Source organism: Epinephelus fuscoguttatus, linkage group LG16 (genome assembly GCF_011397635.1).
Source record: "Epinephelus fuscoguttatus linkage group LG16, E.fuscoguttatus.final_Chr_v1".
Classification (NCBI taxonomy): domain Eukaryota; kingdom Metazoa; phylum Chordata; class Actinopteri; order Perciformes; family Serranidae; genus Epinephelus; species Epinephelus fuscoguttatus.
Genome location: NC_064767.1, coordinates 27,444,126 through 27,457,094, shown reverse-complemented (window position 1 = coordinate 27,457,094; position 12,969 = coordinate 27,444,126). Strand labels below are relative to the sequence as shown.

Genomic DNA, 12,969 nt, shown 5'->3' with positions numbered 1-12,969 from the left:
AAGGCTTTTTGTCCCTACGAGGCCACCGTCATTTACCCGACGGGAGGGGTGAGCCCTGCAATCTAGAATTTAACCACTGATGTCACTGTTTTCAACCCATTTTACACACTGGCCCTTTAAGGAAAAGGACAATCGGCCTATTTGAAGAACAATGAATGGCCTAGCACGTTTATATATTGATACATAATACACTAAAACAGGATTTAAACTAGAGAACTCAAACTGTTAACTGTTCCAGTATCAGTCTATACACATCAGATAAGTAGTGTAACATTAATTGTAAAATAAGAAACCAAAGTATATCAGTATGCAGTTTCCTAACTCATCTGCCTATCCACTAAAACAGGCTGTTCCGATGAACTGCTTGTACATTTTCCTCGGAAAAGTAATGCACCAAAATTCGTACATATTCCACGTCATCATGAACGAGTGATTCATGTATGACCCATGTATTTGGGAAGGCTGCGATCATGTGACAAATGCGCTGACGGGCGTGATGGAGGAGGGTCTGTTAAGACCCAGGTTGGGGCGGTGGATGGGTCACAAAACATGAAACTTTCCCCAGGAGATCTGTGTCCGAAACGTTGGAATGTGAACTTTGTGCGTACTTTGAGCCATTTTAAGGTTTGTTGACACCATGTTTCTTTTCCTAACCCTAACCACAGTAACATTACTTTCCTTAACCTAACCTAAGTAACTTATTACATTAAGTACATAACTTTATGTGTAGTATGTGTCTTTACAGTTAGTATGTATGTCATTTGTGGGAAGCTAATTCATGGATATCGGATGAACCATTGTGCATACATTTTTGTATGAGGAGAAGTTGACTAGAAAAGCATAACAGAATTCCTAAAATCCAGTCATGGCTTTTGGTGCCCCCCCCCCCCCCCCAAGATTTTCCACGGCTCCATCTGGACGCCTCTATGAAAAGTTTCTGGGGTTTCTTGCTCCATGCTTGATGTTGCTGTTACCAATGTGGGTTGAATGACGGCCAAAGAAGCTGTTGTTCAAAGTGTGAGATTCATAAAATAATTTATTAACATTGGTTATACAATTTATGAACATGGGTAAGACCAAAAAATACAAAAATACTCTTAATCTCCCCGTTTAATTCAAGCACCTGTTCAGTGAAATGTCGTCAGAGTCTGTCACACCAGTACTCTGATGTTTCAATGTGTGATGGCAGGTCAGTGTGCAAGACCCCCTGTGGTTCAGATGGAGGAGTCTGAGGAGGGCTGTTGACCCCTGAGTCGCTGTCTGGATTGAATGTGACATATTTCACCTCTGGCTTCTGGACAGGAAGTGATACAGGTGGGGGCGAGGCTTCAGCCTTGGGTTTGATGTTTTGAAAGTGTTGCAGACGCACCACCTCCCTGCGCTCTCGTGCGCATGGCAGCAACACAGAGACGTCCTTGCGAAACTTTGAGCTCATACCGAAGTAGATGAGCGGGTTATAGAAGCTGGCAGACTTGGCAAAGAGTCGGGTGACGATGCTGGTTGTGCTTGGCACATGGAAGCCCCAGGCTGACCACATAGACACCACGGCATATGGAGACCAGGCCATGATGAAAGCGGTGCAGATCACAATGGAAATCTAGAGAGGAACATGAGGGAACAATTGTCAGGACTAGAATAACGTGAGAGGAGGTTTATTACAGACAGGGCACTTCTAAGTAGAGCTTTAAAGGGTCTCATTTTACTTTTTCAATCAAGTCTCTCCAATAAAAATCTCAGAAATAAACTTTTCCTACCCTCGTGACATCTCTCTCCACCTTCCTCTGACGGGTGGTGAGGAAACCATCAGCTGACATGGCATTGGTGCTTTTCACTGTGTTGATAATGGAGACATAGGAGAAGAGCATGATCAACACAGGGATGAAAAAGCAGAAGATGAGGATGGAGATGATGTAGGACTTGTGGATAGTGGAGTAATTGGCTTTGGACCAGTCCACCTCACAGGTGCCATAACCTCGATCTAAGGAAGAGAAGACACAGAGATCAGATTGAGGCTTTTAAAATAAAGTCTTATAGTTATATCTTCTGTGAGGAGAACAGACCTGTGAAGCTGCCCCAGCCTAGCAGCGGAGCAACAGACCAAAACATTGCTCCGGTCCAAATGCAGATGAGCGATACAGCAATGGTATTCACGCTGATACAGTAAGCTGCAGGGACACACACAGCGAGAAAGATGATTATAACATAACACCCTCACGTTACGGAAGAAATTGTGTGATTGTTTGCAGTTTGAAAAGGTTAAATGTTATGACCTTGGCAAATGTAGGACAGAAAAAGTGAGAGGCACTTAAAGATGCAGCATTCTTGACTTGTTATGAATGTCAGGATTGTGACATTTATTGAACAATGAGGTCTTTTCTTATATTAACGGCCTTGGCAAACATCTGCGACTGAAAGAACCTCTGTTGACAAAGCACACATAGCTTTGTATTCAGGGGAAGGGAGAAAATCAATGAGTCTGCTCTATTTCTGAGCACACATCTTATGTCAATATGACATTCAGTGAGTACAGTTTATGAAAGACAATTGGCGACGTACAGCGCCTTTGTTGCTATGGGTTACTCAGCTTTGTTAGAGATACCTTGCATTGTTGCTTTAATGCCTGCACAGTTTACCTGGCCAAAATGACTTTAATTTGGACCTAAAATCATCTGTGATTTACATCAGTATCTGTTGCAGTAGTTACAGCTGCACTCTGGCACATAATACAGCTGATGACACGCCACATGTATCACCAATGTTCATCGTTTTTTTTACATCCACCGATGTAAAAAAAAAAAACACCCACAGACGGGCTTATATAGCTTGTGTTTTATGAAGAGCCACAAACACAGTAAAAACATGTACGCCACACTGACAACAGAGGCACTTGCTGAACCTAATTTCGATATAATTAAGACATTCCTCAGCATCACTTACACCCAAAAATAGAAAATGTCACCTCAAGTTCACTTAATGACATGTTGGCGAAATGTAAATGAAATTGCTGGAGACAAGCGGTAGTAATTTCCATAGCTGAAGTCGGTAATAAGGTTTCATTAGCACTGAAAAACAGTGCTTTTCTGTCCGATAAGAACTGCTGGAATGTGAGGTGGGCAGAGACGCTGGTCAGAAGCTTTCATTATATGTTCTCTCAGTTGAATTCAGCAAGGTTAGATCTGACCTTTGTTTGGGTGGCATCCCTTGATGTATCTGGTGACGCTGATAACCGTCAAGGTGTTGATGCTTGCGAGGCCGAACAGCAAGGTGAAGAAACCATCTACCTAGAAGAAAACAGAGAGAGGGGTTGGTGACTCACAATATTACATCTGTAAAATGTAAATTGATTGGTCGGTGAAGACTCAGGGTTTAGATCCATTGCCTTCCTAATTGACCTGTGGCTAAGTCCCGCCCTCAAATGGGATGAGCCAATCACAGTATAGCCATTCCCATACACTCGGACATTCTCTGCCTGGACATCCATTGAAATGCATTACAGAAAGTCAGTTTTGTTTGGTTTTATAAGCTTTTTCGGAGATTTGGAGTTTAGAAATGGTCAAACTGTGTGCATGGGGTACATGCAACTCTGACACAAGGTATCCTGAGAGGCTGAGCGACAGGGTGTATTTTTTACACTTTAAACCACATCTCAACCGAGAAAAGTGTCTCCTTTGGATAAAGTTGTGCGGTAACATTAGACCACAACATCACCTCAATGTGAATAAGATTAACAAGGATGTCTATATCTGTTCTAAGGTAAGTCAACATCATGTTTGAGGCAACATATTGTCACTTTGCTGGAAAGAAATATAAAGTTATCTTTAACATTTCTAGCTAACGTTAGCTAAAGTTAGTCTAACGTTAGCTCCTAGCTGCGTTGTTCATCATGTCACCTTGTTTGCTGGGAGTTCATTAGCCTATTTTGTTCTAGTTTTGTACTTTGGTGATCGTACATCATTGTTAGCTGTTGTCCAAAGGGCTCTAGTTAAGCTGGGAACTGCCTGGTCCGACAGCCCATTGGTCCGACATCCCATTGTTCTGACCATATTAAACCCATTGTTCGGAAGTCCCGTTGTTTTGAAATCATCATGATGCCCTGTGGTTAAGGTCTGGTTAGGTTTAGACACAAAAACCACTTGGTTAGGGTCAGGAAAAGATCATGGTGTGTGTTAAAATGAAAAAGAAAGTGACAAACACATAAGCCGTGAGCCTGCTTCGCCTCAAGCCTTTCCCAGCTGACCCAGAGCCGGTCGCGGCGCACCATCAAGGTAGAAATATGCCCGCCGGGAGCCGTTCAGCACCGCGGACCATCGGACTAATGGGATGTCGGACCAATGGGCTGTAGGACCAATGACATGGACCCATTAAGCTAACATTAATTTCTGGAGCTTAGCTTCATTAATTTATCTTTAATCACAGAGATAACAAAGGTTGGCAAACGTTATGCTGAATGATTCAGTGTAAATACAGTAGCACCAAACTAACGGAGAGACACTGTTGGTAAAGATGGTAAAAAGGCTGTTATCCTTTTCTCATATTCTGAGCCAAAAACCTTAACTTCAGTGGCACTTGAACTTGTTGTTTTTGGTGGCGACGGCAACGAGATGCGCTTCACAAGCGTACACTGTGACCTGTACATTTTGGCTTGTAATTTAAGCTTTTCATTGACCTTCTCAACAATAAAATGATTAATACATCCCTCCAGTACGTAGTTTAGGTTCTTTTGGTTACTTCTCAATGACATCTGATCATTATGTCCCCAAAAATCATCAGTTGCCTCCTGCGTAATGCTGTGTACTGTGACACCTGCCATAGCGCCTGTCACTGAATGTTGATATTTTGTCCGAGTGATTGGAGGGGGGTGTGGCTTAGCCATAGGTCGATTGTTCCTGACCTTTGTCTGTTGAGTTTGTTTTGCTTTGGACTTTATCACATAGAGACGCAACAGTTGAAGGGCACATCCTGCCTTTTGGCCAATATGTTCCATACCTAGAGCATTTCCTCTGATATGAGCTGAAGGATATTTAACTTGCACAATCAGCATTGGGGGATTTCATTACAGCTGTTAATACATATGACCTTTATTTTCACAAATATCTGGTGGAGAAAAAGTTCAGTGAGCTTTTCAGCATTCAGTCCATTGTTTGGGAAGATGATCTTTTAATCACAGCTCTCCTTAAAAGGAATTAAGCTCCTGCGTTTCAGTCTAGCTCCAACTGTGCGAAACCCAGCTCCCTACTGTGCCACTTCCAGGTGACATAGATCAGTTAAGGTCTCTGATTACTCTCTTGATCTTCCTTAGTCTTCCTAATCCTATTACTGTCAGTCATCACGTTTTTTCACCCTCACATTCGGCAGATTACTAGACAGCAAACGTGTAGACCAGTATGATTCTCATTCAGCACATTTTCTATTTTTATTATCATAATTAAGGGCTAGGAATTTAGGACTGTGGCTTGTTAGAATAATGTGATTTAATCTTTCTACGATATAAGGTCTCATCTCAGCCTCTGTCTCAGCTCACATGTATGATGTTGTGAATTTTGGATCACAGAACAAGTATTAGAAAAGCAATTCATTAAAATCAGTGTATTTTGTTATATGACTAATAAATTACTTCGACAGTCCTTTCTCCGCACTCTCCTTTAAAACATCAAAGGATCCCATAAAGCTCTATCATATTCAATTTGGCCCTGTCCCATAGGGTGCAACACACAGGGATCTGACCTAGCTTGCAACTGTTCATGTCCCATCATGCTCCATGCAGTAATCTACTAATGCTTCTCACATGCCTGTCTCGTTCACCTTCCTGTTCCTTCCCTCCTCTATTTCTGTCACCTCTTACTTTCCCCTTATTTATCTCTGACGTTCCGTCTCTCAGCCCACCTTTCCAAGGGGAAGGTGAAATGAGAGGGGCGTGCACTGCTGCTACCCTAATATTTCTCCTTCACCCGAAAACCTGAGATTGAATGCCTGAGAGATGAGATCATCTCAGTGGCTGTACTGAAGCCCAAGTGCAGCAGACCTCAATTTACAATATCTCTCTGACTCAGATTTTGGGGTTTATTCTGTGACTGAAGGTGTTCTGGTTACAGCAGCTTGTTTTCGTTCACTTACGTATTTCACGGTTTCCACCACTGCTAGCCTTGAGCAAGAAAAATACCCTGGATGAATTCCAAGCTAAAGTATGACAACTATTTCATTACAAGCTGAGGCTATGCGAGGAGGAAAACATTGAAATTCTTAGAAATTACACACAACAACTCATTTGTTAATTAGATACAAATTACTTGTCAAAATTTACCGACAAAAGAGCATGCGATTGAATCATGCAGTCATGTCCATTTTTTTTTTTTGTTTGTTTCGTGTTTAGTTGTTGACAGGTGCCATGCTGCTTGAAGAGTTTCCCCATTTAAAGGCCTCCACAGTGATAATCTTATTACAGATTTAACCTCCAGCCCACATGGCTACGAGCATAATCCCTTGTACATACACACACATTCACACACATACTCACTTTACTGTAAGACTTCCACAGATTCTTTTAATGTACTTCATTAATCAGGATTGGCCCAAGAGAGCAGATGCATTGTTTTTTGCAACTCTGCACAGTCATCACTTCCAGGCCATTTTAAACCAACGTCCCTGGGATCTGACTTAATGTTGCGAATTGCACCACAATTTAAGATTTGGTGGGAAATATAGATAGAATATTATTAACATGTAAACAAATTGCTCTTTTAAATGTAACTCTTTGAAATCAAGTAATTTCTTGGTGTGGCTTTTACCTGGCAGGTCCAGATCCAGGTGATCAAATACCCATCATCCTTCAAGATATTGAATATTTCTAGGATCCCTCTGGAGTAGCCGAATACGGAGATGCTGGCATCAGAGATGGCAAGATTCAAAGTGAGGAAATCTGTTGACTGAAGCGAGGCCCGCTGTCTGTACAGGACAAACATCACTAAACTGTTTCCAAACCAGGACAGCCATCCTACAGAGAGACAAACATAAAGTATATTCTGTTAATATTTAGTGAACCACATATTGTTTGGTATAGTATAGTATCTGATGTTTTAAAGTTATAGAATTATATAGTATACAGTAAGTACAGTACAGTGCAGTATAGTAGAGTAGAAAAGACTAGATTAGACAAATGTGGAACAGAATAGAGTAGTGTATAGTAGAGTATAGTAAAGAAGAGTGGAACATGGTATGGCATAGAGTAATATAGTATAGAACAGTGTAGTATAGTATAGTTTAGAGCAGTGTAGTATTGTACAGTACAGTTGTGTGAAGGGAATTGTATGGTAGAGTAGAGTATACAAATGTGGCTCACATAATCATACAGTACAGTAAAATAAAAATAGAGTCCAAAAAAGGTATAACAGAATAGAGCTTTGCAGAGTGTAGTATAGTAGCAGATTTAGGTAATATTGTAAAGTACTAAAGAGTTATAGCCATAGTATAGTAATAGTATAAACATCACTAAATTGATTTTACATTTCAGAGTAGTAGTAGAAAATTGTTTATCATAATATACTGTATTATATCATGTTATGGAATAGTATAGTATAGTATAGTATAGTATAATGCAGAATAGTAGAGTTGATAGTAGAACCTGGACATACAACCACATAGTATGGTAAAATATTGTACCATACCATCCATACCACATTGTACCGCATCATATCGTATCGTACAGTACAGTAGAGTACAGTATACTACAGTTGGGTACGGTATAGTATAGTATAGTATAGTATAATATAATATAGTATCGTATAGCAGCATATTGTATCATATCGTATCGTACAGTACATCAGAGTACCGTACCGTACCCTATCATATCATATCATATCCCAGCATATCAGATAGCAGTATATCACATTGTATCGTATCGTATCGTATCGTAGAGTATCGTATTGTATCGTATCGTATCGTAGAGTACTGTACTGTACCGTACCCTATCGTATCATATCATATCACAGCATATCGTATAGCAACATATCACATCGCAACACATCGCATCGCATGGCATTGTATCGTACTGTAGGGTATGGTATAGTGTAGTAGTGTTGCTGCAAACTACTAACTAAAACTTAATAATTATACAACAGAAACCAGAATAGCAGAACTACTCTGTAGTTAAATAAGAGTGACAAAAGCCAAGAGAATCCCTTTCCCTTTTCTTTTTATAATGCAGTCTGTGTTACACAAAATCCCATATCGTATTGCATTGCATCGTATCGCATCTTATCACATCGTATCGCATCATATCGCATCATGTCGTATCGTATCGTATCGTATCGTGTAGTATGTCATAGTATAGTATAATATAGTACTGTACCATACCGTACCCTATCGTATCATACCATATCCCAGAATGTTGTATAGCAACATATCACATTGTATTGCATCGCATCGTATCTTATGGTACAGTAGGGTATAGTATATAGTGTCAGTAGAGTATCTGTAGATAAGAGTATGATAGAGTGGATAGTATAGCAAAGTAGAGTCAACAGAGTGGAGTATAGTAGAGCAGGGTGTAGCAGTGTAACATAATAGAATACAGTACAATAGCACCAAATGCATTAGAGTGGAGCAGAATAATGTAGTATAGCAGTGTAGAGTACAGCGTTATAATATGTTGTGTCATACAGTTCCTATTTTCCGGCCTCTATCATTGTGTTGGCTGCCAAACTGGTAAGTAAAACTTAATAATTATAGAACAGAGACCAGAATAGCAGAACTACTCTGTAGTTAAATAAGAGTGACGAAAAGCCAAGAGAATCCCTTTCCCTTTTCTTTTTATAACTCAGTCTGTGTTACACAAAATCCCTCAACCGCATTAGCTGACATGGACTAATGGACAAACGGTGCCACCAACACAATCCAGACTGTCTGTGTCAGCAGTGCACTGGCCTTTGGAGCCATGAGGAACAACAGCTGTTTTTGTTGTTGACTCTTAAATAATGTGTGACTCTTTCTATGTTTGGCCCAAGGGATTTAAAGGACAATTCATGACATTCCTGAGGGGTGTATTTTTTTCTCTACAGTTATGAATGTCAGAACAAGTTTGAAACTAAAAGGAAATATTTAAATCCTTTTGTCAGTAGTTCATTTATGCCACTTCACATACATTATTCTAGAGAGCTTTTCAGTAGTATAATGCACAATGGCTAATGTTTTTAGCAAGGGCATTCTCAACGAGCATACAAAATGAAACACTGCAACCTTACTTTTCAAGTTATATCATATTCCAGTATATGATGTTTGACTTACCCAGCACTAACAGATAGATTCCAATGATGGTCTCCCCTTGTTCGGACAGAGGAGGGTCTGTATGCAGATTACTGAGGTTATTATTCCTCCATGGAATATTTACAACCTTGACAGGAAAACCCCTCATTGTTATCTCCATGGCCTGAGTGTCGATGCCAAGGCATGAATCCTTGCTGTCCTCTACAGTAGCTCTGCTCTCCTCTACTTTCAGTAGACACAACTGTGTTACACCAGTAGGAATGAGCAGTCAGTTCATTTTAAATCCAGCTTAGACAGAGTCACTAATACCTCACCACTCACTGTCCAAATGATAGCACCTGTAATCCTATCTATTTCTTAGCAACTAAGCAGATAGACATTTTGGGTTGAAATCCAAGCCAACAGAGAAATGTCTAGTCAGCTAGTTTACTAATGGAAATTATTTTTGGAGGGGTTTCATTTGGCATAAATTAATTAAAGTGCAAAGACTCATCTTACACACAGACAACTCAGCAGAGTCCAAACCTACCAACGCTGAACTATTTATCAAATTACAAATTGCCTACTTTAGATATTTGTTAATCGTTTATTTTCCTGCTGCGGTTTCCCAAGAATATTTCATGTGAATGCAATCGTGTTCAGCGGCCAACTCGGAAATTGGATGTTGAACTTTTCTGCCAAGACATCAACACAGAATAAGGATTAAAGTTATACAGTATGTCCAGCTCTCAGCCAAATCCATTTAACGTTCTGAGGATCTTAAAAAAAAACATTAATGAAAACATCCTGTCCAAGTAAATCATTCACTCCTAAGCAATGGGCCCCTGGGTACAGATGTGCAAAAAGCCCCAACATCCCTCCTACTCCGTATCAAAAAACACAGCCTTTGTGATGGTTTTGCCTCTTCTTTGTTGTTTTGTGTTTCTTTAAGATCATTTTGCATCTTTTTATGGTAATTTTGAGTCTCTTCCTGGTTGGTGCGTGTTACTGTGAGTGATATTTTGCAGGTGAAGGCCAGCGGGGCCCCTGAAACTTTGGGCTCTTGTGCCTGTGCCCGGTAGGCCCGTTCAGTAATTCATCCATGCTCGTTAGTGGCATATAAAATCTCCAAACTCATTTTAGCTCAGCTTATTATGAGCTAATTAACTATTTATATACACGCTTTACAAAAAGTATTTTAATAAATCTGGTAATTTGAAGCTAAAGCCAGCAGTCAGTTAGCTTAGCTTAGCACAAAGACTGGAAACAGCTTCATGTTTACTGCAGATCTGAGGTTGGTATTGATCTTCTCATCTGACTCTCTGCAAGAAAGCCACTAATTTCCCAAAAAATGTTTGGTCCAAACCTCAACAATATTGTTTGTTCAAATAAAAGCCCTGCAAACCGACATGGGGAAACATCTTGTCACTTTATATTGTGTGTATAACAGTGTTGGTGAACACGCTGAACAGTCTGGCAACAATTTACATCATCCCAACCATTCAAAAAAAAATCCTTTGTACTTTTCACATGAGCCCTGCTTCAGTGATTATTGAACCGGCACCTCCTCTCCAGAGACATGTTCTAGTTTTTACCAATCACTCCCATTTAGAAAAGGTTCACGCAGGTGATGACTTTAGTCCTGCCAGTGTGACTGCAATTAGCGAAAATTTAGAGCACAATTATCTAAACATACCCTGAGGCCAGAAGTATCATGTGAAGTATAATTAAGTCAGTGTGAGCTAATGTGTGCGCTGACAAATTCACTGTGCTCTGATGTCAGTGTGAGAGCATCTGGAACCCTTCCATGTGATTTACAGTATTATATCATGTATGGGAGGAGAGTTTGGGGAGTTCACTAACACATGCTGGTCCAATTTTATTGATTAAAGTCCTTTTGTTCGGTGTAAACTTACAATTGCACCACATCTCCCCTCCTCCACCTTTTTCCTCTTCACAGTGAGCTTCTCTGTGGCAACACACCTACCGAAGGGGTAACCTGAACCACCCCCCCCTCTGTGTGTGTTAAGATCACAGTGTGCACCTTGTTTCCCTCCTCTGGCCGCCACAGAGCAGCTCTGCTTGCCCTCAGGATGTGGAGGGAAGGGCCGCTGCCGCTGCTGCCAGATGCCTCGGTGCTTCCGAGTCCTCCCCATCAAACCTTTTCTTTGAGCCTCTGAAAGCCAGTCCGGAGAGAGTGACGGAGTTGAGAGGAAAGTGAACCTGTGACCCCAACTGTCACCCGTCCAGCAGTAAACACTGAACCCAGTCATCGCTCACCCCCACCTTCATCCAGAGACGCCACACGACACAGCTTCAGCTCTGCAGCGATCCCTGTGTACGCAGCCCAGAGAGACGGAGGTTTCTGATGCCTCTGTGGAGCGAGTCTTCTGGTTAAAGTGGATAATGTGATAATGGTTGTGGCAGGCGTCATACAGAAACCTCAGCACCACATGTTGAGGTACTAGTCTTAACTGCATGACAAGTGTTTCTAATGGGAAGTCATGGCATTGTTGTTGACATAATTTTCATGAATGATCTTCACACCCACAGTTGTAAGGAATGCCATCCTCTTACAGTGAAAGTGAGATAAGAGTGTCTGGCAGCGAGCGAGATGCGCTTCTCGTGCCGTTAGTGTTGAAGACAGCTGCTACGGAGATTACGCTGCAGCTAAGCTAACAGGTCAAAGGCCAGGGAGGAACCTGCATTCAGCAGGTGCTGAGGACAACAACAAAAAACTGTGTTAATAGCAAACAAGTGTGTGAAGGCATGATCTTGCAAACAGTTTGCAGTTGTCCAGACATCTGTGCTAAAAACACATCCTTACACATTTTTACATATGAGGTTTGCAAAGCTAAGCACAAAGCAGTAATATGTACTGTACACTGCACAATGCTCAGGTGTTAGCATGTTACAGGAAGACATCAAGATTAGCTTAACCGCTTTGGCACGTGTGTGTGAAGCTTGGCGATCACAGCGTAGCCACAGTGGACCACTGTATCATTAGGCTTATGATGATTACTCTCTCTCTCGCTCCCTCTGTGTGTCGAGCGGAGCCCGGGATGTGAGGTTAAAAGCTCACAATTTTCCAAATGGAAAATCACAGACACAGATACTATTATGAAGGTGTGCGTTAAAGGCTACGAGCTGTCTGAAGGAAACAAAGCCTCTCTTCACAGAGGACATACACCAGGTCAAGAGACCAATACAGGATCTGCTTAAAAAGGTCCACACACTTTCTCACTCCCTGTCACTAAACGAGACACACAGGGACTGCTTGTATGAAGGCTCCACACAGTGTGGAGGTAAATGGCTTGCCTGTCATTTTTTGGGTCAATCTGCGTGTGATATTGGAAAAGTATGTCCTTCACAGCAGTAAAAATACTCTATACTTCCTTTTAGTTCCCAGCTATTTAAAGATACAAGATTTTGGCAAAAAGTGGCCTGCAGTTGTCAAGAGGAAATTTGTGACAAAGTTTGTTCAAGGAGGTTCTGGCCTTTATCATTTGTTGCCTCTATATAGGCTGGAATACCTCTTAACATCACACAACACAGAATATCAAATCAGCTTTACGTGGCTAGATAGATAAGATGATTGGATATTAAAACATCTAAAACTAATAAAAACTCAAAAGACTTTTGGCTCATTTTCAGAGACAGGATGACTAATATAAAGGGACATGCGGCTGGCCTGCAGGTGAAGATGGCATAGGTCCAGTAACAAAACCCTAT

General features: G+C 41.1%; 1 protein-coding gene across 1 annotated transcript; it reads right to left on the bottom strand.

Annotated features, from left to right (window-relative positions):
- Nucleotides 1-1,110: 1,110 nt before the first annotated feature.
- On the bottom strand, nt 1,111-9,470 carry LOC125903556 (opsin-5-like). Its single transcript, XM_049600537.1, has 6 exons — nt 9,280-9,470; nt 6,786-6,991; nt 3,182-3,281; nt 2,061-2,165; nt 1,755-1,978; nt 1,111-1,597 (listed from the first exon to the last, which is right to left on the bottom strand). The coding sequence occupies exons 1-6, from the start codon at nt 9,416-9,418 to the stop codon at nt 1,142-1,144; spliced, it is 1,230 nt and encodes a 409-aa protein (XP_049456494.1). The 5' UTR covers nt 9,419-9,470; the 3' UTR covers nt 1,111-1,141.
- Between the last annotated feature and the right edge of the window lie 3,499 nt (nt 9,471-12,969).

What these genes read in the sequence shown, in the direction of transcription:
- LOC125903556 (XM_049600537.1), bottom strand. Translation starts at nt 9,418, where the DNA reads ATGGAGATAACAATGAGGGGTTTTCCTGTCAAGGTTGTAAATATTCCA. An exon ending in CCTGGATCTGGACCTGCCAG is followed by an intron (nt 3,282 to 6,785) that starts GTAAAAGCCACA and finishes GTTTTCTTCTAG; the next exon opens with GTAGATGGTTTCTTCACCTT. An exon ending in AGGCTGGGGCAGCTTCACAG is followed by an intron (nt 1,979 to 2,060) that starts GTCTGTTCTCCT and finishes TCTCTTCCTTAG; the next exon opens with ATCGAGGTTATGGCACCTGT.